This window comes from Rhamphochromis longiceps, linkage group LG1 (genome assembly GCF_057381845.1).
Source record: "Rhamphochromis longiceps isolate RC_006_pf linkage group LG1, R_longiceps_female_GT1.1, whole genome shotgun sequence".
In the NCBI taxonomy this organism is placed as follows: domain Eukaryota; kingdom Metazoa; phylum Chordata; class Actinopteri; order Cichliformes; family Cichlidae; genus Rhamphochromis; species Rhamphochromis longiceps.
The window spans coordinates 19358220-19385621 of NC_140557.1; the positions used below are offsets into that span (position 1 = coordinate 19358220).

General features: G+C 41.1%; 1 protein-coding gene across 5 annotated transcripts in view; it reads left to right on the forward strand.

The window, feature by feature from the left end:
• Positions 1 to 27402, forward strand: part of tcf12 (transcription factor 12) — a 96383-nt gene that overhangs the window by 58400 nt on the left and 10581 nt on the right. For all 5 annotated transcript variants that reach the window (XM_085401563.1, XM_085401579.1, XM_085401570.1 and 2 more), the window contains exons 8-14: positions 1602 to 1654; positions 17354 to 17453; positions 18714 to 18853; positions 19371 to 19512; positions 19704 to 19774; positions 22304 to 22448; positions 26745 to 26818. In XM_085401563.1, coding sequence (XP_085257689.1) covers positions 1602 to 1654; positions 17354 to 17453; positions 18714 to 18853; positions 19371 to 19512; positions 19704 to 19774; positions 22304 to 22448; positions 26745 to 26818 — 725 coding nt within the window. The remainder of the gene's footprint in view (positions 1 to 1601; positions 1655 to 17353; positions 17454 to 18713; positions 18854 to 19370; positions 19513 to 19703; positions 19775 to 22303; positions 22449 to 26744; positions 26819 to 27402) is intronic.

Here is a 27402-nt window from a genome sequence, read left to right on the forward strand (position 1 = left end):
CGAACACTCTGGCGTCACTGAGAATTTAAAACTGTCTAAATTCTTTCATCTTTAATAAAATGATCAGCGTTGCTGCTTTACCAGGTGTAACAATTACGTTAACACCCAGGCATTCATTCATTCAAAACAGAATTTATTAAATTTAATGGAGTTGGAAGTTAGCAGGAAGTTAGCTCGCTAGCTTCGCTACCTAAACGTGATATAGCATGTTCTGACTGGAAAAAAAATAAAAACGTACAGCTCTGCTATCACTTCCAACATAAATGAAGACAGAAAACTAAACAGCAGTGACGTTTGCGGTTGGGCTAGCTGGTATATAATGCTGTGCTATGTGATCACTAGCAACACAGCTATGTTAGCATAACATAAAGCATACCACAGTGAAGCTGGAGGATGAACGCTAACTAAGTTAAGGTGAGGGTTCCCGATGGTTTTTGACAAATGCAATTGCATGGTAGTGTACTGTAAACGGACCAAACTTCAGTCAGGAGAACAACTGAGATAATCCATCCACAATAAGAGGTTAGTTATTAATATACTGCAACAACATGGGAATGGAGCAGCTGCGAGAGAATTCAACATCAATGCCTTATGTATGAAAACAGATCCCTTCATCTACAGTGTGCGTCTCATAATCCAGTGCGCCTTATGGTCCGAAAAATATGGTATTTTGTATGTTTGATCTCTGATGAGTAGAAATCACAATAGGTTGTTATATTTACAGCTTCACATTTTCATGGCACATGTTCTTTAAAATTGCGCAAATCATGTGTGTGGTTTCACAGATATTATAGCTTCAATATGGAAAAAAACCAAACATTTTCATCTAACTTTAGTGTGATATTCCTCAGGTGTGAAACCATTTCCAAGATCTAAATGAGCTCTTTTAGAAAAAGAAACTTTCTGTTAATATTATATCAAAAAAATTGTGATTCTCTCATTTTTGCTATGTAAATATTTTTTAAATACTTATTTATATTTATGTACAGCCATGGTGAGGCTTTGTTTCTAATGTTTATCGAGCCTTGGGGCGTCTGCGTGACAGTGTTAATTGTTTGACAGTCTTAACATCCACTGCACAATAAAGGAAAACTAAAAGTAACAGCAAAACTAATAAAAGCTAAACTGAAACAAGCAGGTAAATAATGGTAAATAATTCAGTTAGTTTTCCTTTTTTTCAAAAGTCTAGTTTTTATATTTATTTTAGTTACTGATTTTCACATCTACTTTTAACTTTTAGTTTAGTTTTATATAATCACTTGATAAGATTAATAAAAAAAATGACAGCTGTAATAACTCCACATTTGATATAAAACTTGGCCAGCCCTAATATGAACACACCCTGCTTTGGTGTCTGGCTTCAGTCGTCATCAGGCTGCGTTGAAAGAGCAATGACAAAAACACACAAAAAAACAAGTATCGACATATTTCTCTGATATGTCATGTAGGACTGTGTGTAGTTTTCTTTTATTCTTTATGTGAAAATCACAAACAATGCTTCGTAGGATTTTGTTGGTGAGTTATGGCTTCTGTACAGTTGCCTCTTTATTATTTTGTTTTCTGCCTTTGAATGAATACACCCTGCTTTCATCTTTCCACAGATCCTCTCCAAACAAAAAAGGTTCGCAAGGTCCCTCCTGGCCTGCCTTCATCTGTGAGTGGAAGATCATCTACCTCTCATATAAATAGATTTCACAGTGAGCTCACCTAAACAAACACACTCACTCAAACACACACACACACACACACACACACACACACACACACACACACACACACACACACACACACACACACACACACATCTTTACCACTCACACACCCTCTCTTTTCACAGTTGTACACACAGAGCGCTCTTGACAACCCCGGCACACTTCTCGGATTGAAATTGTGTTGTCTCTGTGCGGCTTGTTCAACAGCGACTGCGGTGGTGGCTGTTTGATTTAGACTTTTAGTGTTTGTTGTTTACATGCTTGTTGTTTTAATCCGAGCACGTAAAGGTCTCGGCGGGCGACAACTTCCTGCAGATTTTTTGGTGTGTCGTGCAAAAGCGCATGCATGCGTGCGTGCGAGTGTGTGAATACACATGTGGACCTTGAGGTGATTGATTTTCAGTGCTGCCCTGTCACAGTCTAGCCTCCTCACAGCCTCTCCTGGGAGAAAGAGAGGCTGTCAGAGCGGATCCACAGCTCTGCTCTTTTGATGTTTAATTAGTCATTACGTAGCCGAACAGGAGGACAGACAGAGATTAATAGCACAGAATATCTGAAATTTCTATTGGTAATGATCCCAGTGGAGCAGAAACCATTAGGATGCAGAGAAGTGTGGAGCTCAGCTTGTATTCGCTTAGACAGGGGGTGTTGGAGTTCATTAATATGCATAAATCACTAAGTCAGATGTTCATTGTTAAAAACCCCGGTGGATCGTCAGAGGTTTTTATTAGGCTTTGCCTTGAATTCTCAGAACTAGTAGAAGACAAGGATTTTTAAAAAATGTTTTTTCCTTTTTAATCAGAAGCAACTGGTTTACCAAAAATCCAACATTTTCTTTCCTTAAACAATGACGGGGTTTCTTTTCTTCTTTTGGCGAGGGAGTCTGAGACTGGATTTGCCTTGCAGAGCTTTGATAATCATCACCTCTACTGCTGTTACTCTGAAATTAAATATGGAACAGGCCACCGAACATAAAAGGGTGGCATGTGTTTTGTTTCTGGATTTGTATTTGAAAAGAAGTTTGTCAGAGCATGAGGGAGAGAGAGCAGTCCCTGGCAGGAGCAGGAACGTGCGCTGCCTTCCTCTTAAGTAAGTGATATATTTGAGGTCTTGTCAGACGGAGGGAGGGAGGCAAAGAATGGTTGCCTCGCGGGTTACATCTCTTTGTTGTGTAAATGGACGCTGGGCTTTTATTTGTCAGTACTTAACACATGGGTGCAGGTGCGGTTCTGTGACTCATAAGAGTACAATCAAGCAGTACAATGCTAGATGGGGAAAAACAGTGACAGAGCATGGGATAAAATACAGCTTCTTCTTGTCACTCAGTACAGCTCAGAAGATAAAGCCTGGAGCTTGGAGGAATTATCCCAGTTAGTCTTTGATCCCATTTGAAAGAATAAAGATGGCAGTGTTGAATAAAGGGCTATAGGTCTCTTCTTACCTGCTGACAGAGAAAGGAAAACATAAAGAGTTTTTCTCCTCTTTATTCTTTTAGTTGGCATATGTGGAAAATGTTAGAGTGGGAGGTTGTGTGGCAGCTTTTAGGAGCTGTTACTTTATTGCTTAGTGAGCTAATAGGAAGCAAAGGTGAGGCATGGGTGTAGCAGCTATCGGATGGGGAAAAGTGCTACCTGCGGCCTTCCAAGGTGTGTCTGGTGACTGTTGGAGGGAGTGTAAGCTGCATTTCTGAGGATGGTTATCAGCTGAGAGCCGTGTTTGTATTGCGGGCTGTGGATGTAGCGAGGTTTGCCGTTGAAGAAGTGTCGAGGGGAAGGCGCACCTGGAGTCAGATTTACTTTGCCACAGGCAGCTGTGTGAAGAGCCTGCAGCGTACCTGTAAAGCATGAATGCAGCTGCATATGCCACCGAAAGCTTTTGCTTGTGTAAGCAAACGCGGGAGCCTCACCAGAGACCTGAATAGCTGCTCGATTTACAAAAAAAAAAAAATCAACACAGTGCTTCCCATCATTATATCTACTGCTGGGAATTTTCTTATTTATTTATTTCATTCTCAAATCCCCTCTTTATTCCCCAGCTTGTATTCTTTGCTCTCTCAGTCTAAAAATAAATTTCAGACTTTTAAATCAGATGGGCAATGGAAGATGCAAGTCCAGGCGTGATGTGTGTGTACACTACATGATGGAGCTGAATCAAAATATTTACGGGAGCACATCCTCTGTGCAGTTAGGTTTTGACACTGCAGTGCACCGGGATGTGAACACTATCTAGACGGGCCAGCTGGTGATTGCAAATATTTAAATGTTTATAGGGCTTTTTCATCTTATATACAGACAAACCCCCCACCCCCACATCAACCACACTCATACTTTCCTCTGTGGTCTGCTGGCTGTGTGCTTGCAGACGTGGGATTCTGCAGTGGCTGTAATCGTATAATCGTGTGATGTATATGCCTAGCAATATGTTGTTTAAAGGATTCTTCAAAGCTGTTTGTTTATCTATAAATTTATAGCTTACCACTTTGTGCGGGAGATACCGATAGAAGCATTAGTTCTGTTACAGTAGACACCTCGGATCTCATTGGCCGCCTGCTTTTATTTGACTGTATAATCTGAACAGTGGATATGAAGGACAGAGCTTGTTGTCATTGGACAGACAGGCTGCTACGCCGAGGGATGCTGATGGGCAGCTGCGTGGGCACCTGTCTGACAAGAAGGACTGAAGAAGGAGGGAGAGAAAGCTCGTAGCTCGTGGGGGAAAGTTGCCTCTTGTAGGATATTTCTGGGAATCTGCAAGGGCATGGTGTGTATCTCTGTGTGCGTGTCGAGTTTGTTTGTGTAAATAGCGTTTGTGCCATCCTCCCCCACCGCCTCATCCCCCCATCCCCGCCTTGTCAGAGGCACAGCGGCTCGATGTGACACTTCCTCCCTGGCTTTGGTGACGGTATGGCTGCAGGATGAGAGAAAGAAAGTGGTGGGCTGAGATTCGGCTCCCCTTGGGGGCTTTTGCAAGCGAGAACCCTGAGTGTGGATGACAAAAAAGATTGACATTTGCTTTTGACAGATCACTCAGACACCCTTGTTTCTGAGAGATTTGTACTGTGCGAGCTGTAAGAAAGGAAGTCTGCTCTAGGCTGTGAATCTTAAGACCTAGAAATGTTCCTCGCAGTGTTGTCTGGTGCATGACTTTCAAATGGTATATTTTCTCTCTCTCTCCATCTGCCATTAACGGCTCAAAGACAAAAATAATACTGTACTGCAGCGGTAAGCTAGGGTTCCTGTTGTAGTGAGAGCAGCTTCTTTTTGTTTCTTCCTTTGAACCGTGGCAGGATGGGACAGTAACAGGGCTCAGGGAAGAGATCTTAGATGAAATGCATCAGTAAAGCCCTTTGTAAACCTCCGGGCCTTTTTAAGTCTCAGGCAAAATTAGATTCTGGGGCCACCCAGCAGAAAAGCATAAAGTTGCATGTTTTGTGTTTTTGCCTTTTGATATCCTGATGTAAATCCACAAAAACATGAATTAAACAATGACACCCGCAGGGACGAACATTATAAACAAACGTGCATGCATACACTTTCAATTACATCCTGAAGTAGCCTGCTGATTTTTATTTATTTATTTGTAGGAAGTCACTAAACAGAGATCTGTTTCCCAGTCTCGTTGTACAAGTTAATGGTTTCTAATGTGAAACAAGGGAAATATTGGATTAATAACAATAATAATGACGCTGATACAGTTTTTAGGCCTTTGAAATTTATCTATCTAGAGCGCGGCGTTGTCAGAGAAAAGCTAATTACACTTTCTTTTTTCTCACTTTTTTCCCTGTGGTGTTGAAAGTGGTATCGCGTATGGAGTATTTTCCTGATTTTTGGTATCAAGTTTTTAAATTCTAGTATCATGACCACTAGCTAATATTAAATACTTGCACAGCTCAAAAAGACTTGATTGCTGACAGTTGGTTGCTGTTATCGGACAGCAGGCCCTACTTCTGTGGGTTTCATATTAACAACAGACCAAGCTGCAAATGTTAAGTCGTCTTTTAATTTTATTTCTTAAAGAGTAACACCTGTAAAGCTGGAAATTATTCCTGATTGTTCCACAGTTCACTGTAAAAATTAGAATTTGGTGTATGTTCTGTATGTCATTGTTTTGAATTTTTTATAATAGGTGATTAAACTGACAGGGGCCAATATTGTAGGCTTTGACTTGACCCCAGTTAGCGAGCTCCCCAGAGATGACCTCATCAGATGGCTGATTAGATAGTAGGGCTGCCACGATTTGTCGACTAGTCACGATTACGTCGACTATCAAAATCGTCGACGACTGATTTAATAGTCGACGTGTCGTTTGAAGCTTTGTAAGATCGCAAAAGACGCAGGAATAATAGCAGGATTTAAGAGTGTAATAACGGACTGAAACAGAAGATGGCAGCACAGCATGTACAAGGATGCCAGCTGCCGTTAAACCCCGAAGAAGAAGAAGCAGCTGTGTCCCAGAATTCATAGCGCGGCCCAGCTTAGTTTCCAACAATGGCGGTAGCTAGTTAGTTTTAATATTACTCTTATTATTCTTTCTGGGTCACAAAATAAACGTTTAACATATTTTCAGGCGAGAATGTAGCTGTGTAAACCTCAAATATCTGCTCAGTTTATCAGGACACCACATATTTTCAAAAGCGCTCCGACGTTTTCGGAGACGTCTGTTACCCACTAGCTCGATAGCTAGCCGGGGGCTAGGTCACTAGCGCCGTGAGAACACCGGACTCCCGGCAAATTGTTTTCAAACCCACCGCCGTCTTTCGCGACTCAGGTTAAATATATATGAGTCACTTAGATAAATTAAAAATGTTATTGTTTGGCTTTTTTTTTAGTATTTTATTTGTTCCTGAGTAAATCGGTTTGGCTGAGATTAAAGTTATAGTTTTTACACAGCTGAATAAACGTCAAGCAGACAGCTGATTATCAGAAGTGTGAGATGCTGGAGAATATACTCCGGTGTCCTGTTATATTTTAGATAGCAAGGAGTTTATTAAACTTTACCGAAACAATCTGCAAATTTCATTAAAATTGAATAAACTATCATCTTGTCTTTATTTTTAGTTAGCACCTTAAAAGCTTAAAGCTGTAAGCTAATGATAGTTATATAAGAGCAGATGCTGCTGGTGCAATAAGCTGTAGTTTTACGTCCAGTGGATGCATGATCTGATTAGTCGACTAATCGCATAAATAATCGGTGACTAGTCGACTATCAAAATAATCGTTTGTGGCAGCCCTATTAGATAGACATCCTTGGTTTGACGGGATGATGCTGAACAGTCGCAGCCACCTCTGGGACCCTGGGCTTTGTGTTTATCTTTGTTTGGGTGGCTGAAATTTACCACTGACATTAGAGGCTGCAGATAATGGAACAGGCAAACAATCCAGAGGCCTGACCTCTTTCATCTGTGAGGAGAACAAGGAGTTAAAAGGACTAAGAGCACAAAAATAATGCACAGATTAAAGTCATTACTCACATTCTGGCCTGTTGTAAATTATTCATGTAAGCCTTGCGTGAGTGTACGGCATTAATGCAAACCTTGATTTGAGATCGCTGGGAGACTCAAGAACACAGCCTGTCAACAATCACTAAGTTTGTTATTTAGAGACCATCTAAGGGTGGCTGCTGTGACCTGGAAAAGACATCACTGAACCACAGGATTCTGCTGTAGGTCAGAGGTAATGTGTGATGCGTGTATTACTGAGGGATAAATGAGATCAGTGTAACGACCATAGATGGCGACTATTCAGGTTTCTGAAGGTGTGCCGGTCAGCTTGCTTCTAAGGCAAAGGAAGTTTATTCAGCTCGGAAGTATTGGAGCATCTTGAAGCGTTCAAGGACCCAGAGAAATCAATCATCCTCATAATGTTGGTGTTGGTGTTTAAAATTGAACATGTGCAGACACAATATGTGCAGGTGTAAATGTTTGCTCACCTCTGCCCATCAGCTGCAGCAGACTGCCAAAGAATGAACACTAGGTTTGCATTTTTGTACGTCTGGTTCTCTTGTGTCAAAGCTTCTTGTTCAATGCCTAAAAATAAGGTCTGCTGTAATAAGAAGCTTTAGTCACTCTCACATTTTGTTCTACAACAAATATGCAAGCAAATACCCATGTTTTACTATTCAGGTTATAACTGTGCTGCTAATTTGTGGAGATTATCATGCAGAATTAAATGTTTAAGAATCGAACACTTATATGTCACACTAAAAGCCTATAGAAAAAAAAAATCCCATTGCTTTTTTGGCGAGGGAGCCAGGGTGATGCTAACATTCAGGTTGGCCTACAACAAAAGTCATCCCTGCAGCACTCCGGAGGGATGAATGAGCTTTTCGTCATGCAGTCTAAAATACAAAAGAGCCATTTAAGGGATGGTTTTGCAGCGTAGAAAGACACCCTGTAAGTCTTCTTTTCCTGCAAAATTCTGGCTGGCCAGAGGATCATATAAAGATCTTTTGGGGTAGCTCTGCGATCCTCCATAATTATCCTACATAATTAGTTAGTGGATAGAAAGTCAGTCTCCAACTCACTGGACCGCTGCGTCATCCTGTTTATTCCTTTTTTTGATAGTCTTTATTAGATAGGAGCAGTAGAGGAAGGCAGGAAATGAGGGGAAATGGAGCAAGGAAATTACATGCAGTAAAGGTGCAGCTTCATCTGTTCAAATTTCACCAAATCTCAGTCGATATTCTCCTGTGGGAGACGATAATCTTATCTTATTTTAAACTGAAAGATCTGACCAGAAGTGGTGATTTCTGTCTCTGCTGCGTTGATGCTTCCAGGATGTTAATTGATTAGCTTTCTTGTGGTCTTCACCGGCTCTGCTGTCTGCCGTTGACGAGATAAGTTACACCTTTAAGATGCCCAGCACTTCTAGTGAGCACTGTCCTACTTGTGTCACGGCCAATCAGGGGTTTGCTTTGCTCAGTGAACAGTGCTGTTATTTATTTGTTTGGCGACATCATCTGTAACTAGAATCAAAATCATGTGAAAAATTAAGTTGGTAGATTCAAAATAGTGATTCTGGGCTTCCACTGGGTCATATCTGTACCCCGGATGAAGTGACCTTCTAGATCCTTCCAGAACAAATGAATGAGTCCCCGTGAAGGTAATGAAACGAATCCTTTGAAGGATTACATCCTCACCGTTTAACCACAGAAGCCTTCATTCTCTATGCCCCAGTCTCGCTCTGTCTTATTCAGTTCTTTCAATCTCTTCTATTCTCTTCTGGTTTACACATTTTTCACATTTATTCCACAGTGTAAAGTAAAAGTGTAAGCAGCAGGAGAAAAAGTCAAAAAAGGAAGCTTTCTTTCAGGAGATAATGTTATTAGGTTGTTTTTAGTTTCCCTGCCATATGGTTTTAGACAGATGTCCAAACAGCACAAATGTGTTATGTAAATTTTTAAAATTCCTTTTATTTCTGTTAGCTCGGAGAATAAAATAAATATGGTTAGAAGCTTTGTGTTATCATTTCCTGCCATCAGGTTTTTAGTCCAAGTGCCTAATTATTGAAATGTGTGCACTCTTCTTGTAAATATGATTGAAAACATAAGGGTGCTTTTTTTTTTTTTTCATCCTTGCTGATGAGTCCATGAGTCGTGTCACTTGTATTAAATTGCAGTCTGTAATGTGGACATTCAGTATTTGTAAAACAGCTTTTGAGACCAGCAGTCACATGCAACAAGCACAAAATCCACAAAAAGTAAAATAAATAAAACCTTGTGTTTTATTTTTGTTCTTCTTTTGAAGCCTATTATTAGGCTTAACTTGAAATTTCAAACATGTGCCATCCGTCCCAGAACATACTTTTTCCCCTCCTTAATGTCTGTTATGAAGAGGTCAAATAGATTTGCAGCAAAACAGCAAACAGGTGTCCCATCCCAGCACTTTTTTACATTTCATGCAAAAAGGAGGTCTCTACTTTCACTTCCCTGAACTCTTCAAGCGGAAAACACAAAGAAGTCAGGATTAACGATGTGGCATCTCATGGGAAAAAGAAATTTAACCCTTTTTAAAAATGAGTTTGTAGTTTAAGATCGGATGGATCCAAAGTCAGTCTCTCTTACTTATAACTGTAGGTGAGGGGTTTTTTTCCTCAAATGTTTTTATAGGCTAATGTTTTATAGGCTAATCTTACAAAAAACATCTTACGTGAACTATTGGGACACGTGAACATATAGCTCCTAAATCAACCAAAAGGTGCTGCTGTGCTGTGTTCTTGTACAGCATCTGTCTTGTCCTCTCCTTTTTGTCAGAACATCTAAATTTCCATCAAAAGCATCTCTGCTTCTGCTCTCATACAGAAGAATTCAGGATCCGGCCTCACATGACAAAACTGTGATTGAATGGATCTGCATGAGTAGTGTTCACAGTCTTAACAGCTTTTCCTCGTGTGTGTGTTTCTTCTCCGGGTATGGAGATAAATAATGCAGACAGGCCTCAGTGCTGTCAACCCCAAGTTTCATTTTTGTCTCTCCTCTTCATGCACCCCTACAAAAATCAGTGCCACTCATCTTATTGTTCATACACGTTCGTGTTTAATCTGTCCCCTTCATCCACTTACACTCTGATGCCTTTAACAGTATCAACTAAAGCCTGCAGCTGGCTTTGAAGCATCAATTTCCTAAACAGGTTCAGTAACTCACTTCTTTGCTCTGACTTTTTATACTTTCCTCATATGCAATTCATTGATGCAGCATAATGTATATTGTTAGTTTTATCTTCTTATTTTAATGAGATTTCTCCTGCAGTACAGTGTGCTTGTATTGCCGAGAAATTTAATTTTTATAACTGGACTCAATTATACAAGCTCACTGCTCTGTAGCGTACGCAGAGGTTATAGTTAAATATAAACATGCAAGCTGTCATACAGTAACTGAGACTTTACAGAGATCATTATTTAATTATTTAATCCTTTTTTAGACATCAAGTGTGCAGTGAATAGGTTTTTGCATTTTCTTTTATAGTTTGTGATAAAATGAACAAAAATACTTTAATAGACTTTAATATGTAAAGAAAACAAATCTCTTGAGCACTATGTAAGCAAAAAAAATTTTTAGTAAGTAAGTTTAAATTCATTTATTTAAAAAAAACTTAAAATACATATAAATAGGGCTAATGAGCCTGTTTTGGGTAATCCCCCATCTGCTGTTTGTTTGGATCCAGGTCAGCTAACTTTAGAAATTAGCATCACGCTGCCAGAGTCTATAAAAATATTAACCATCACTATCATTGCCAGTGTTACTACTGTCTGGGTAATGCGGGTTTAATGGTCCATGATAATAAAAAATGGTCTTTTGATTTAATGCACAGAAACACTGAATTTTGAGTCTCCATTCATGATAAAGCCAGGAGTTTGGGAGGGAGAAGGTTTGAATCCCCTCATGCGCCCCGCACTCAGCCCTCCCTAATTAGAACCAGAGCTTCTTACAGGAAGCAATCTTCCTGCCCGATGACATCACCGCTAAATCCATGCGTGAGTTGGGGGGTGACCTCAGCCTGTGGATTTGCTCGGGGTTTTTCAACACCCAAACAAATCCCAAGAAAAGCACCTTGTGATGACTTGAGTGTCTTTAGATCGCGTTAACAGGTGGGCGGAGCTGAACCTTCACCTCCCAGCTCAACAGTGACGATTTCCAGCAATATGAACTGTGAGTCACGGTCATTCATACGTTATAAATTAATGAACTCTTTTAGGCATTTTCTCTCCTTCAGAGTCAGTAGTGAGAGAAATTAGTTTGATGTATCCTGAATCAGCCAGAACTGGTGTGTGTGTCCCGGCCCATTTGTCCCTGCTTTCATGTGTTTTCCTCGCAACACTGCGATGTGTGTCTGGACTTGTTTTAAGATCTCTTCAAACACTTCTATCATGACCATTTTCCTTAAAGCATCAACTTGAAACAGTGCCAGATTTAAAGGGGTAACAACATGCAAAGCCAGTGTTTTGGATGAGTTTAAAAGGACCTCTGAGAAGAAAGGGGGATAAATAATAACAGTACTAAAAGCAAAAGCATAATAAAGGCCTAGTTTTCTTAAGGAAGTGGAAGCTTTCATCTTTCTATAACAGTAATGTTCTCAATGAGTCTACAGGCCTGTGTTTAGTCGAGCAAGCTTCGAGTGGCACACATGAAAGGCTCCAGTCAGGCTGTCCAGACCGGTCTCTTGCTAGAATATGGTATCTATTCTCGCCTCCTCCCCTCCTTTCTTCTTCTTCTTCTTTCCTTTACCCCCCCCCCCCCCCCCCCCACGCCCCACCCCTCCTTCTCCTCCCCCGTGATAAAGGTAATGGGGAGCTGTGTGGCTTGCAGTGACAGTAAACCATGGTAAAATGGCTGTCAATGTTTTGCTCCCACCCACCCACCCACCCCTTTAGTTCTCCCCCGTCTGAGGCCCCCAGGGTTTAGGAAATGGAGCATTATTTTCCTGTTTCGACGTCACAAGCCAACCCCTCTGCAGCTGTTGCATGCTTTACAACTCTGTGTTTACAGGGGCTCCAGCTAAAGGTCCCCCTGCGCTAACACCCAAACTCTCACATTTCATAAATCAGCCGTTGTATTGCTGGCTGGATTTTGGATTCATGGATTTAAAAAAAAAATTCTTGCAATGTTGAGCCGTCACTCTCTCCACTCTAATGACTCCTTGTTGGTGTGCAAACCATGTGTGGGAACAGGTAAAATGAGCTTCCAGATGGCTTTGCTCTTCCAAAAGCCATAATTCACCTCACTGCCTGTAGACTCATTTAATCATCACAAAAACAAAAAGATTAGACGCCCGGGATTAAAACGTGTGGAAGAGAACAGGCTCGCCGCACTTATTTAAAGCCCTCATTTGATCGCCTTTGAATTACACACAATAAAACCCTGCTTAGAACAAAATTATTTTAGTTCCAGTTTGTCGGGGTTCCCCTGCAGAAAATCTGCATTTTTCTATGCCTGGAATTAAAACATTTTTTTTCTCCTCTCTTTCTAAATCCGCTCCCACATTTGTTTTCCGTCCCACCCACTTCCCTTTATCTTTTCTATACCCACCTCCCCATCGACTCCCTTCCCCCCTCCTCGTCCTCTTCGCCTCAGCACTTAGAGGCTTAAGGGAGGGATGTACCACACGAGCCACTCCCTTCTTACAGCCACCCCTTCCCACAGTGTGGAATGGTACAATCCTGCTTTGCATAAGTTTCCTCTGAGTGGGTCTGTGTGTGTGTGTGAAGGCCAGTACTGAAAGAATTATTAGTCCCTTTTGAACGGTTTGGATGTATGTCTAGAAAGAAAGCTAGCGTGCCGCTGTACTATACCTTTATCACTTAAATTGTTAAAGCTATAATGTATTGCGCCTACCCTGTCCCTGGAATGGGCAGTAACTCTTTAATGTATTACTACAACGGAAAATCGGTGAGTAGTCTCTCTGGGAATGTGTGTGTGTCTGAGACAGAAGGGAGCTGTATAAAGTGTGGTTGCCTGTGTGTGTATGTATACGAGTGTATCCCTTTGACTGTCAGTCTGATTTTATGTGAAGTTTTTGCACTTATTGGTTTGAACTTTTAAAGCACTTTGTTCGCCTCCTTGCATGCAAGTGCAAGCGTCCGATGCTCCTCTGCCTCATTTTCCACTGCATCAGTTAAAGCTGTCACACAGTGCAATTAAAACAAGTGACTCAAACCTGCTTTGTACCACGTACAAGTAAATATTCCAGGTTAGACATATTTTAAAAAAGGAGGTTTTGCCCTTTTTTTTCCAAAGCATTTTCCTCTCATGCAGAGAATGAAGCAGAGCAGCAGAAAGTTTTTTGCAGTCTTGAATTATTTTTACTGGCTGCTCGCTTCAACTCCGAGACTGGGTTGAAATAATAGCAAGTGGGAGTCTGGGAATGATTAAGGGAAAGAGGCTGCCTGTTGAGGTTAGACTTTCCTGTTTGCAGATTGAGCTCCAAGCACCAGTGTTGCTGTTATTCCATCTGTTTTTAATCACTTTAGCATTCTTGACGCCACAGGGAGCCTAATGTGATTTCTGAACTTTTCTGTAATGACTTCTTTGATTTTTGTTACTCTAAAAAGCTTTTCTCTGTGACTGCTTTTGTGTCAATACATACGTTAATTAAAGTGTGCTGCCCTCAGAACTTTGGAGTTTCCATAGTTTTTGTGTGTGTGTGTGTGTGTGTGTGTGTGTGTGTGTGTGTGTGTGGACTTGTAGGTGTAAAGACGAGCTATGCTTGAGGTGTTTTACTGTAAAAATCTAGTGGACTGATGAGTCTGTTCAAGGGCAGTCTAACAACGGGTGAAGTAGCTCTGCAGTGCATTTCAGTAATCCTTAAGTAATGATCCTGTCATAAGCAAATTACGCAGACAGATTTCCACCTGTCACTGCACGTGTTGTTTTTGCTGTTAGATAAAAAGGGCATTTGAAAGAGAAATGAAGAGGTTAGCTTTTTTATGGCATTGTATTTAAAAGGTCATGTTACTCATGCTTGTGTTTCAGCTTTCCTCATAACCCATTACGGCATTTCCCTTTTTGTTCTCGCTGCACAAAAGATGACTTTGATCTTTTTCATATTAAGTATTAACAGGCTTGTGTTACATTTGGTGATGGGGAGAAAATTGATAGCATGTGGACAGAATGGGCAAACTTTTATGATCAAAAGCACTTGTTAAATAACCACCAACAACTTTTTTTTCTTTCTTTTTTTTTCTGTTTTGCTTGCAAGGAAAAAGAAGGATGGTGCTCATTCTTTGCACCAACTTCATCCACATTAATTTGTTATAATGCAGAGTTGCATAGCAGGCTCACCATCTGGAGCACTGGGAGAATTCACAGTGGGCCATTGGCTTGTGAGTTGGTGGCACGGTACCAATACAGATGGAGCAGCTCACTGAGCTTTCTTCCGTTGCCTATTAGTGGAAAAGAAAAAATTGAAGTGAAAGCCCTGCAGCGATTTTTTTTTTTAGACCCCTTTTTGTTGTTGTTGTTGTTGCTGTTCTGGTGGTGGTTGTTGTTTTGCTTCACAGAAAGCTGTCCTTCACAAGTGGAAGGACATAAAATTAGACCAGAAAATAGCAAAAACGCTAATGTCACAACATGTTTTCTTTAAAGTGCCACATGCCTGTTGTTGTTGTTGTTTTTGTGGTGCAACAGGTTGGATCCTGCTTTCTAGAAGCCTACATGGCGCATGTGTTTTCTGCACTGCAGTATGCATGCTTGACTAAATATCCAGGACAAAGTCAGAGTATTTGCATAAATTGTACGGCATACTGTGATTAGTCAGCAAAGTTGTGTTGATGCCAAAACCAAATTTTTGTGACATTACTGACTGGAAGGTATTTTTGTGCTTCTTGACGTTACATTTGGATGTAAGATTTAGCTGTTTAGCAGTTTATATGTTTTTATTAGATATGATATAATAGAATAAACATTATTATTCTCTTCAGATCTATCCATCTCCTTCAGTTGCTTTCTTTGCTTTCTTCTAGTCAAGAATTCAATTCTTTGAGGGCATTTAATGTTTATATTTCACTTAAATGTGAATTCACTGAAATTTTTATTTCTTCACATGCTCATGTAAGCGTTTGGCTTCCACTGCTAACTCTTACAACATCAAAACGTCGTGCCACTAAAAGTTGGTCTTTGTGTTGGCTCAGTGTCACGGTTTTATGCATAAAAATACTGAAGCTTTTATTTTCCAAAAAACATTGGCAGATATCGCACACAAATGTCGAACAACGCCCCTCTAAGAGAGGAGACTGAGCTCAGCTTTAGTTTGAAGAGGCATCGATTCTTTCTAAGCCCTGTAAGTGTTTAAGATTTGGACTTGAAACAAAATGCCCCAGAGAGTTGGTTCGATTCCAAGTAAAGACATACCATATAAAACAGGACAAGCCATTAAGAGTGTGTTTGAACTCTTCTCTTTGAGGTTTTTGGCAATTAGACAGACTGATTCTTTCCTTACTTTTATTTATTTTTACATTTCCCTTCCCTTCCTGTTATTCTGTGATGTCCTTTGTGGTCGTCGACAGATTTTCTTTCAGCCTTTGATATTTTGATCGGTAAGGCGTGAACTTCAAACACAGGTACCGCAAGGCTGGGAGGCACATGGGAAGGTGTGGAGGATATATTCACCAAAATCAAGCTTCATAGATTATCATTAACTAAAAGTCATTGTTTTCTTTCATAATTTATGATTCATATTCAAATAATTAGTTGTAAATAAAAAAAGGTGCCACTGTAAGATTTGTCTTTTGTGTTGATTTTATTTAAGAAATAACGGCTGGTGCTCAAATAGCCAGTATAGGCGTGTGCTGGTGTGCTGATCCGTGTGAGTGACGGCTTTTAATTAATGGCCTTGTAAAAGGAAACCCAGGCGGGCCCTCTCCTCCATAGGCCTGGCGGAATGAGGCACCCGGTGTTTGGGATGGTTTATTAATGCTTTGACTGGTTAGCCCAGGGTAAAAAGGACAATTAGCATTATCCGCTGCCATATGCTGCCCATTGAGCGTCTGACAGAGGCGAAAGACAAAGCCCGGGTTCCCGTGTGAGGCTAACCTGAGATCTCTCTGGAACTTACTATCAACCCTGGTCACATGTGTAAGCCAGAAGACCCATGAGGGTTGCACCCCTCCCAGAGCACTTTAATTACACACCCAGACAACAGCGTGCGGGAGACCTGCTCACTCAGCAGAGTCTCGCTTAAGCTGCATTTTGATGTGATGTTCACGTGTATGTGCGAGCGTTTCAGCGCGAACACTTTGTTTGCCGTGCATATTTTCCATCAGCACCCCGTCATAAAAGAACTTAAGTAAGTAAACAACCTTTGTGGTCGTCATCACGTCCACGTGCATTAGGAACCAATTTGGAGGAGTGAGCTGTCAACATCTGAGTGTGAAATGAGGCCATTAAACGGCAGGTTTATCTTGCTGAGTGGGGACACAAGCTGGAAATGTGCAGGTGGAATCGAGCTGGCAGGTCTGGCTCTGATTAGTGTTACACGACAGTGGGGTCATCCAGTCCTGTCTGTGGGAGGGAGAATTTGTCCAAAACTTTTTCTCCCTGTTTCCCTCCTTTATGCTCTGCCTCGCTCCCTCGACCTCCATCTGGAGTGGATGAAGTCAGAGACCACATCACTGGTGTTTGGACTCCAGTCTTTTTGATCTCACCGCCCAGATTGGCACACACTCACAGCTGTACAACAGCGTGCTCATTGTGTCTCCTTTCCCCCGCTAGCTTGCAGGTAGAAGTATAAAGAAAGCAAAGCAGGCTCTTTTTGTAGCGCTTATTTGATTTCTGCCTCTCTGGGAATGCTGCAATTTGCCAGGCATTTAGTCTATGCATGTAAGCGGGTGTCATTATACTTCCATTAGAGGTTGAGTTGATCTGAAATGCAAATACTTCTGATAATCCACTCCCCCCGTCATGAGCTTGATTGCTTGCTAGTCATTAGAATGTGTGTATTTATAGTTGTAGGGCTGTTTCTGCAGTGGATGTGTGCGTGTGAGATCACATACTTGTATAGACCCTAATATGATTGTGCTTTGCATTTTTAGGAAGCGTGTTTACTTCACAGAAACTGATATAAGAGAGCTGAATGAGTTTGAACACCCTCATACCGTGTGACAGTCTTGGTGTTTCGGTTTCTTCTAATGACGATCATGTTCTCCTGGCAGGTGTACGCACCATCTCCAAACTCAGAAGACTTCAACAGAGATTCACCTTCGTACTCTTCTCCAAAACCCTCCAGCAGTATGTTTGCAAGCACTTTCTTCGGTAGGTTCAAAGCAAAGTCTCCATGTTTTGGATAGAATTACCATCTACTGCTTATTTTTTTAATACCCTTTTATTACACTGGTGTGTGTTGAGTTTGTGCACGATTAACCAGCAAGTATGAGAAGGATTAAACGCACTACTGTATATTCCATTCATGCTCATTTCTCATTATTTAGAAGGATAAGCAGGATAAGACCAAGTGAGCATTTCTGGGTTTTGGGTTTTTTTGCAATCCCAGCCATTGACCTCTGAGAAACACAGCTAATGTCAAGAAATCTAGCAGCCACCTCATCTCACCAACTCATAAACAAGGACAAACGTCATATTTAGCAGCATAAACCAGATGAGTGCATTCTTTCGACTGTTTAAACTCCCATTAAGTCACAAAAACTTTGAGAACCTCTGGCCTAAATTAAAGTCAGTGTGGTATGTTTTCATCAAGTTATCACCTAGAACCTCAGTTTGTTCCATTAGTTTGCATTTTTATTTTTGTTTTCAGTTCATTTTAGTTTCCTGAGTGGGTTTGCTCTTTTCAGTTTTGTTTTTATTAGTTTCAGTAGTATTTTGAATTTATTGTTATTATAATGTGGGTGGCTTGTGTCAGAGATCAGATGTTCAATAGAAATTTAACACTTTATGTCATGCGTCACGAAAAAACCTGGTGTTTGTTAGGTTAACGCATTTGGCCAGACTGACAAAAAATAAAGTGAAAGAAAATTGCCTGATTTTGTTTATTTCAGTCAATTTTCTAAGCTCACAATGTATTTCAGATGACTGAAGTATTTTGTTTACACCTAGTTTTAGTTTTTTGTTTAGTTTTGTTAACAGTTATAACCTTGGCGGTTATCGTGAGCTCCAAAACCACTGAACCAAACATCTGTTTATATTTAATTTTGTAGTTTATATGTTGCCAGACAGATTGAGTTGTTAGATGTGTGCTCAGATTCTTTTCAGTGGGACTGACTCCCACACACACACACACACACACACACACACACACACACACACACACACACACACACACACACACACACACAAACACAAACGTCTTCTTGTTGCTCTTTAGCGTTTGTGTTATCTCAGCTGTGTTCAAGACAAGGATCGTGTTTCAGTCCCGAGAGGGAAAAAAACCTAAAAAGTGCTCTTTGGATGACCCCCAAGTTTTAAGGGTAAAGTTAGGGGGTTAGCCGTCTGTCTAACATGTTGTTTCCTTCAGTTCTAATCCATTGTGTGCTAAAGTGATATGTTTATTGGTTTTAGATGGTACCCACAGTTCGTCTGACCCGTGGAATTCGTCCAATGGCATCAGTCAGCCCGGCTACGGGGGAATACTCGCAGGATCTTCATCTCACATGCCACAGTCAGGAAACTACAGCAGCCTGCACTCACACGACCGTTTGGTAAGCTTCACAGCTCGGCCGGCAGCACTTAGGCTTTATGAATAAGTGATAGATGATTGCTAGTAAGTTTCTGTTTTGCCCTCACGTTTACATGAACGATCCAGTGTGTATTGTTGAACACGCAGGGCAAATAAATTCTGTTGAAGCCCTGGTTTTTGCTCTGCTCTCCCATAGCGCATCTTCCTCAGTTGGAGGGATCTGTGTGTGTCTTAAGTTGTTGTCTGGTTATTATCAGTGAAGACACCGCTGACCCTCTTTGTGTCAGCGTTTGATCTTTTTTCGTCCGCCTGCCTGCTTCACTTGGCAGGGCATCACAGGGAGGCTGCAGATGCTGCCTGCCCTCTCTTTATCTCTGTCCCTCCCCCGCTACACGAACTTTTACTGCGTGACAGCCTGGAAGACGTCAAAGGGCATTTTTAATTTCAAGAATAAATAAATAAGCTCTTTCTTTCTTTCTGTCTCACACAAACACATTTATGATTGAAAATAACACTTTTCTCTCTTCCCGATTTTCCAGAATTACCCCGCACACTCAGTCTCTCCAGACATCAATGCCAGTCTTCCTCCCATGTCCAGCTTCCACAGAAGCAACACCAGCGCTTCACCATTCGTCACTGCGGCACACACCCCGTCCGTCACCTCGGCCGATGGGATCATGGGTACGTTCTTGTGTTAACAGTTCAGCTACCTGCTCAGGTTGGCTAATTACTGACACCGCAGTGTAATCATAGCTGAATGTTCATTCTGTGAAGGCACTGAGTCATGCAGGGGGACAGCTGCTTTGTGCACTGTAACCGCTCCACATTTGTCTGAGTTTGCGATTACAAAGCTTCGCTCTGTGTTTTTGTAGCTGCTGCAAATCGGGGGACTGCCACTGGAAGCTCGCAGACTGGAGACGCACTGGGCAAGGCTTTAGCCTCGGTGAGTTACGCTGTTATGTCTATGATGGAAAACGTTGCCTATCAATACTAAGTATTTTCCGAGTAGCGTCAGTGTTGCTTAAGGCATTTTGGTCAAGTTCAAAGAAGTTTTTGCATTTCTAGTCAAGTGTGAAACTCATGTCTGACTTCTTTAAGCCCTCGAGCTCAAATGGTTCTGATTTTTCTGCAAATCAAAGTAAAAATACCCCCCCCCCCCCCCCCCCCCCCTTTTTATTTATTTAAAAAAAAATTTTTTTTAGTGTTTTGTCTCCAAAGAAGGTGACCTCCGTAATCATGCAGGGAATTAAATGCTATACTGACCGCTGATTAAAACAGCCCAGAGGACAAGTTTATAGTTGTTTTTTTGTCTTTTGTTTTTTTGGCCTAAGCCTGGATAATTGTGGGCTTAAACTAAGAGTATTCAAGAAAGGCAACTGTACATTAAAAAATACTCCTAAAGCCAATGGATTACACTTCAGGGACATCCTGTAATGGTTCAGTCCTTTAGGTTGTTTATAGTGTTATGTGTCCGAAGTGGACTCACAGATAAACGTCACTATTTGAATTGCATGATGAAAATGATGACGTACATGTGCATTTATGTAAACGTTTTTGTGACACAACAGACACTTTTTATCCTAAACCCTTCCCTTGTTTCCTCAGCAACAATATTTGCTGTTTCCATTTACGCACTGGATGTATTTTTGCTTTGGATTTCAAACCTATGATCCTCGATATTTCAGCTAAATTTTCAAATGGTGTTTAACATGTTGCACAAACATGAAAGCAGCGTTTTAATTTTACACACAGCACGAGCTGTTCGTGTAAGAGGAATATTTCTTAGGAGTGTGAATCCAAAATATGAGAATTTGGGCATGGTAATAACAAATTAAGTCCTTTATATTTGCAGACTCAATTCTATTAGCATGACAAAGCTGGAGTGAAATGGACACGGTTGGACTAGGGTGGGGGTGGGTGCATGGATCAGGGGTGCACAGGGGAGTTTATAACTGCTGTGGCTCAACTCCATGGGCCCCCCTTTGTAGAGCTTTTGTTCTCGGCCCTTTTAAATTGGCCGTGCTTATTGGCCCAATGCCGCCTGCGGGAGCGTAACTGATGATGAGGCGGAGCTTCATTTATTCCAGTAAAATGAGCCATGTTTCACTTTGAATGCAGCGTTATTAGCCGGTGAGTGAAAAGAATAGAAAGTCATATATTGTCGGGTCAGAAGTCACGGTTGTAAACAGCTGTCGAGAAAGTAAGAAAAATTTGGAGATTTGTCTTGAGTTTTATTGGTTTCCAACGCAGAGATAACCGCGCTATTAATCCTCCTTAGTTTTTCACTGAATTGCATGTCTGGGAGTGAAAATGCTGAGCAGAGAGAAGCTCTCTGCTCTCTGAGTGTCGCGGGGCATAAATACTCATTCTTCCCTTCAGACAACGGCCGATCCTCCTCCACATTCAGCGCCACACACTTCAGTGAAGCCTCTATCCTGATACTCCAAGCTGATTGAAAAACTAAAGCCCTGAGATCAAGATTGAATAAGGAGATTATTAATAATGAGTGCATTCTATCATCCCCACAGAAGTTGAACGCTTTCCTTCAAGCTCAATTTGATCTTAACTTGGAGGAGAAATCTCTGTGGATCTGTTGTTTTTTCTCTGCTAATTAGTCAGGATCCACCGTAATACCCTGACTTCTCCGAGGCATGTTCCATTATGGCACAAATATCCTCTTATTAAAGAGGAAAAGGGAAAAAAATCAGGGACGTGTTTGTGCTTTAATCCAGCATTTGTTTAAACAAATGAAATCCCTGTGAAAGTTCTGAAGACATAATCTCCTCGTTCCCTTGTGATTGACACGTCATCCTAAAACTCAGTGACCTCAGCGTGACCTATCCGAGGATGGCACGACGAAAACTGCCAGTATTGCAGCAATGAAACCAAAGTAATTCAATTGTAACTATTTGTCCTCTTTAAATAGACTATGAGGTTTAAAAAGAAGCAAGAAAAAACAACATTTGAATATGACGGGGTTTTGATATATGGCTCAGAGTATAATCTCTGGCTACAGCCTGAATTGTGCCCCTTGAGATTTCCTGTTGTTGGCTTAACGGGGTTTCCAGGTTGGGCGTCTGCACACTGGAAAAACTGGACACCTATAAGCAGAGAGTCTGTATACGAGTGAAAATAAAGTGTGCTCCTTTAAAACAGCCTCGTTTCCTAAAAAGGTTAAAAAACAAATGAAATTTGAGAGTGCGTTTAAACGATTAATTTAATTGAAAATAGTGCAACGACCTCATTGAAACATTTGAAACAGAAAGTTGGTGGCTTTCGGACTTTGGCTAATTTTCCATTTGATGTTAGGAACTTGATTTGGAAAGCCGGAAAAGCATGTTTACTTTACTGTTTTTATAGAAGGGTGGTGTACATTGGTAAACACGCTCCTGCTTCAAATTCATCTTATTTTTATTTTTTATTTTTTTTATCTATCCTGTCTCTCCTGATGTCTTCCTCTCTGCCTCTGCAGATTTACTCACCTGACCACACTAGCAGTAGTTTTCCATCCAATCCGTCGACACCTGTGGGTTCTCCTTCACCTCTAACAGCCACAGCAGGTGCAGCCTCAGCAGGTACAGTGGTGACTGCTGCTGGCACCCCGTCTGGAAGGCCAGGTAGGTCACCAGCCTGTGGATTTTAATCTCATAAACACTGTCTGCACACATATACTAGATACCAGCAGAAACTGCTTCATAAAGGCTTTTTTTCCCCAGGTAAAGTGCCGGTAACTCACTCAATGGCTATTTCTTTCCTAGAATAGCCAAGCTAATTATCAGGCTTTCATGAATATGTGCCCTATTTTAACTGTGGAAGTGCAATAACCCACACAAAAAGGCAGGTCTTTAGGCTGCCTCCAGCTGTGCTTTCTGATTCATGTAGTATAAAAAGGCTGGCTGAAACTGAAGTGGGAGGCAAATGAAAGAGTTTGATTAATAAACCGAGTCTTGTTCACTCAGTGTTGTCATCCCTCCTAAACAGCTGTGCTAACGACAGGTAGGCTTCTCCAGGAAAGTGTGTTATTGTGTGGACGCTGGAGTTATTGTCACAGCTAATTTTTCTGCTTTATCTCACATGATTAGCCAAAACATCATACAGTAACTGTGACCGTGTCTGCACCGTCATGCATCTTAGGAATAAAAGAGGAAGTAATGAATTTGAAGGTCTGTATTTTATGTAATAGTCACAGCTCTGCTTGTACTGGTCAGTGAATATAGGGCCCTGTGACTTCAATTAATTACTTTTACTCTGTGCTGCATTAGTCGGATTAATTAAAGCCTAAGTAGAGTGAATTGTGAAGAGTTTCCCTAAAACTTAATTTAATACCCCCTTTTAGCTTTAGAGCATCTCTAATCATTTGGTCGTCATTCTCCGTGCTTTATCTGAGTCGGGGCAGTTAATGCCATTTCTACATGAATCCATCCTAAAAGAAAGCTTAGTTTAGTCTGGGATAAGGGTGAACATCCACTGAATTGACAGCCACGATGAGTATTTAAAACTGAAGAAACGCGAGAATTAATTTTCAAGCGAAAATGTTCCAAGGAAGTTTAATCTCAAGCAAATAGAAGAGATGCCTCATGCCAGATTTATCTGCTGGCTGTGCTCTTTCTGCGGTCCACGAGCACAAAAGTGACACCATTTATACTGAAAGCATGAAATCTGTGTTACAAGTTTATTCTTCACCTGCATCTGCGTCAGGGGCTTTATTTTTGTGGCTGAGGCAGCCGCTCCGCATTGACTCCCGGTGACATCACAGAGAAGTTTTGGCTCTCAGCTTTTTAGGAGGCACTTTGCTCGAGCTCGGGAGTTTAAATGCAGCCAAGAAGTACCTTCAGAATTACGTGTAGTTTATTTTTTCTGCTGTCATTTCCTTTAAGTGATAGAAATTTATGGACAAACTGTGGAATGACTGCGGCTCTTGGGGCGGCGAAGGGTTTTAAGTTATTGAAAAGCTTTTCATATTTGCAGAACTGCATTTATGGCTTATAATAGCAGCTCATACTATTCATTCTACTTTTAGTAAAACAGTTTCAGGAGTAGATTTATTGTTATATAATCCTGCTTTCCCAGACAAGTGTTTTTGTAGTTAGATTTTTTTTTTTTTTTGGGGAGGGGGGGGGGATGGGACAACCAGTTTCCCTCTGAATTGTAATTATTTTCTGCAACAAATTCAGAGAACAAAAGCAGGAAAGTAGTAAGGAAATCAGGGCGGCCCCATCAAGGGGATCCTGTTTGTAGTACACAGTACTTTTAAGTACCGGAAAAGAGATGTAGACGAAGAAAATGGTCCGTCAGATATGTTGACAGAGGCGGGAGACCAATGGAAAGAGAATGAGAGGGGGGGACAGTAAGGGAAAGCCCAGTGTGTTGTTTTAACGGGCAGTTGTGTCATGTGTGGTAATGGAGTGGCGACAGCTGTCTCTACGTATGCCCCCCTCTTCCTCAGCTGTTGCCCTGCCCCATGGACAGCTGTTCCCCCAGCACACACGCATACACACACGCAGACCAGGCGGCAAAATGCCCCATTTATTCACCAGTGAGTGAAGGAAGGTGGCTGTGACTCAGCTGATCAGAGTGGCGGTGATGTGTCTGTTGACCTATTTCCAGTACAGCGCGCTGCACCTGAAAACTGCAACAATATGACAAGCTGAAAAAACAGTTCAGTGTTTTATTGAATGAAGAAAATCCATATTATATAGATATATATCTATATAATATATAAAGCACTGCTGCCAAATATGTCATGTGGAATTATGGGGAAAAGATATAGTTTTACTAATTATTCGTCCTTAATGTGCCTCCAGGCTTAGAAAAAGAACGATACTCTGAAAGTAGCCCAAAATTTGGCTAGTTGTTGATGTAAGTTTCCAAATCCATTCATCATTGGGACTGCACCAATATACAGCACATTACTCAAGGCTGGTTTGTTCAATTAGCCTTCTCTGGTGCACTTGGGGACCAGAGCTTCAGTCTAATTTTTCATAGCCGCCAGCCAGCAGAGGCTTATGTGAAGTTCCTGTCTCACTCACCTGGGAGAAAGCTGAGGCAGAACAGAGACTTTTTCATTTCCTCCTCCAAAGTCACTTTTAATAGTCTGTTAATTAAAGTCTGCTTTTCCAAGGCTGTGTGTGAGTGTGTGTGCAGAAACATGAAAACTCATAAGACCACAGAAGAGTTGTTAGACATTTCATTGGGATGATTTAATGGAAGTTCCCTGAGCGTGAAAGGTGTGATTTTTCTAGTGTTTGTCAAAAATATACATCAGCTGCATTTTTACCACTTTTAACCCCTTAAAGCCAAGTGTGTCATATCTACTGCAAGAGGTTTTGAGGCTTCTGCATCATCAGTGTGATTGTTTTTTCCCCCCCTGAAAAATCTGAAAAAATACATTTTTAAGAAATAATTGCAAGACTGTCAAATGTAGCAAATATGATACATATTAAAACTCACACATGCAAATTAATATACATAAACACAATGTTCTAGAAGTTATTTCATGGTTTAGGCTTTAAAGGATTTAATAGCTAAGTTATTTGTGTACTTGTTCTGACAACATCGGTCTGATTTTGTAAAACTGAGAAATAAAAACGCTGCGTCACCCCGCTCAGCACGCTATAGCTTTGAAATGATGTAAATTAAGCTTTTAATTAAGAATAAAAAACCATCAGCGTTCCTCAGGCTCCTCTGCCTTTATCATGGGGTTTTCATTGCTGGTTATTTTAGCAAAATGAATTTCTAGAATCATGCGAAATGACTGATAGCAGAAACAAAGTCTCCTTGTGTGGATCACGCAGCAGTGCGCACCATTTACAAGGATGTTGGCTGGGTTTAGCATCCTAACACTATAATAGACACCAGAAGAGCTTGGAAAGACTACGGACACCCTATCCTACTCTGTAAATAACCTGGAAAGGTTCATTACTGTCAAAGTCCATTAAGGTTATTTGATTGCAGTATAATGCATTGCCTCTTGTTGCACATGGCTGGCACTACTTGGATAATTGCGACTCCAAAAAGGAAAGAAAGAAATGTTGTACTGTAGCTGGAAATGTGATGAGCAGATGTGGATTCCTCTTCTTTAATTTACACCAGATCAAATCAGCTTGATTTGCTTTCCTGTACTGGCCGGTAGATTAAATTTTTGGCTCAGATAAACATGTAAAAACTCACTGTGCCAAAGGTAAATTATAATCTCTCTCCCAGTGCAGAGTGTCTTAGATATCTCTGTATTTAGATCATATGATTAAAATGCACTGGTCTTTATTTAGAGCAGAATTAGATTTGACTTTATGGGACACATTAGTGGAATATTCAGGCTCATATATTTACAGATGTAAATTATATAAAGATGATTGACTTTAGTGCTACCACATCACCAGTCAAAGATGCTTTAAACTGACTAAAAGTTAAAGAAAAAGAAAGCCCATGTAATTATTTCTTTCACCAAAAGCCTGCATGAAGATCAGGTACTAAAACAGTCAGCAACGGTGCACTTTTGATTACTGGTTCCTGATGTTTTTGCACGTTTCTGGAATAAAATTAAAACATGCGTGAAAACTAGTCCTGAGCGTGATATTTTTCACTGCTCACATTGTTCTCATAGCCATGGTTATTAATGTGCAGATGCAGCGTTCATTTCAGGGTGGAAGTGGGTGTTAGTCAAACCCTGCGCTGGCTCATGTGTCAGGATGCAGTCCAGCCATCAGGAAGTGATGCAGTTAAGCTCTGAAAGATAAAAATACCTCTCATAGAACAACAAGAGACCAGAAAATCAGGATGTCAGTGTGTTATGACTGCATGTTATTGTGTTTGTCAGTGAATGATTTTTTTGTGTCGGCGTACCAGGATGAGGCTTTTGGCCAAAACTGAATCAGATAATTGTTAACACTGACCTTCACTTTGTCTCTCCTCAGGTACCAACCAGTGGCCCCGTGTTGGTGGGCAGACCCCCTCCTCCCCAAATTATGAGAACTCCCTTCACTCACTGGTAAGCTCTCTGCCCGCCTCCATCATTCAGTGAGAGGAGGATATGATGGATGCTCGCTTTAGATAAGCTGCCCATGAAGGACTGAGCTAGCATTACAGTGAGATTCCTGTCTGACAAATGTTTTGCTGAGGAAGGTGGGGGTAGAGGGATAACCAAACTGAACAATACCTGTCCCTTGGGGCATGCCATCTGTCCTCCACTCTGTGGGCCGGGTCTGGGATGACAGTTGGGGGATGGGTTTAGTTATGGGGGCTGGTGTGGGGGTGGCAGCTGTTTGCTGAACCTCTTCTCCAGAATTCCTTCGCTGCCGTACGACCAGAGCTGAAGATCGGATTTCATGCAGCCCTGCTACCTGATGCACATGTCATGTGTTTACATACTCTACTGGGAGTTTATTCAAGGGATAAACGGACTTAAATAAACTTACTATACAGATCCACAGACATATTTATATGATAAATAAAGACAGTATAATGTTAGGCAATAACCCAGCTGATCCAAGCAATGGGTGAACAAGTGAATTCATAAAACATATGGATCATAAGTGTTAACAAAATGCATTTATGTTTCATGTGTATGAAAGA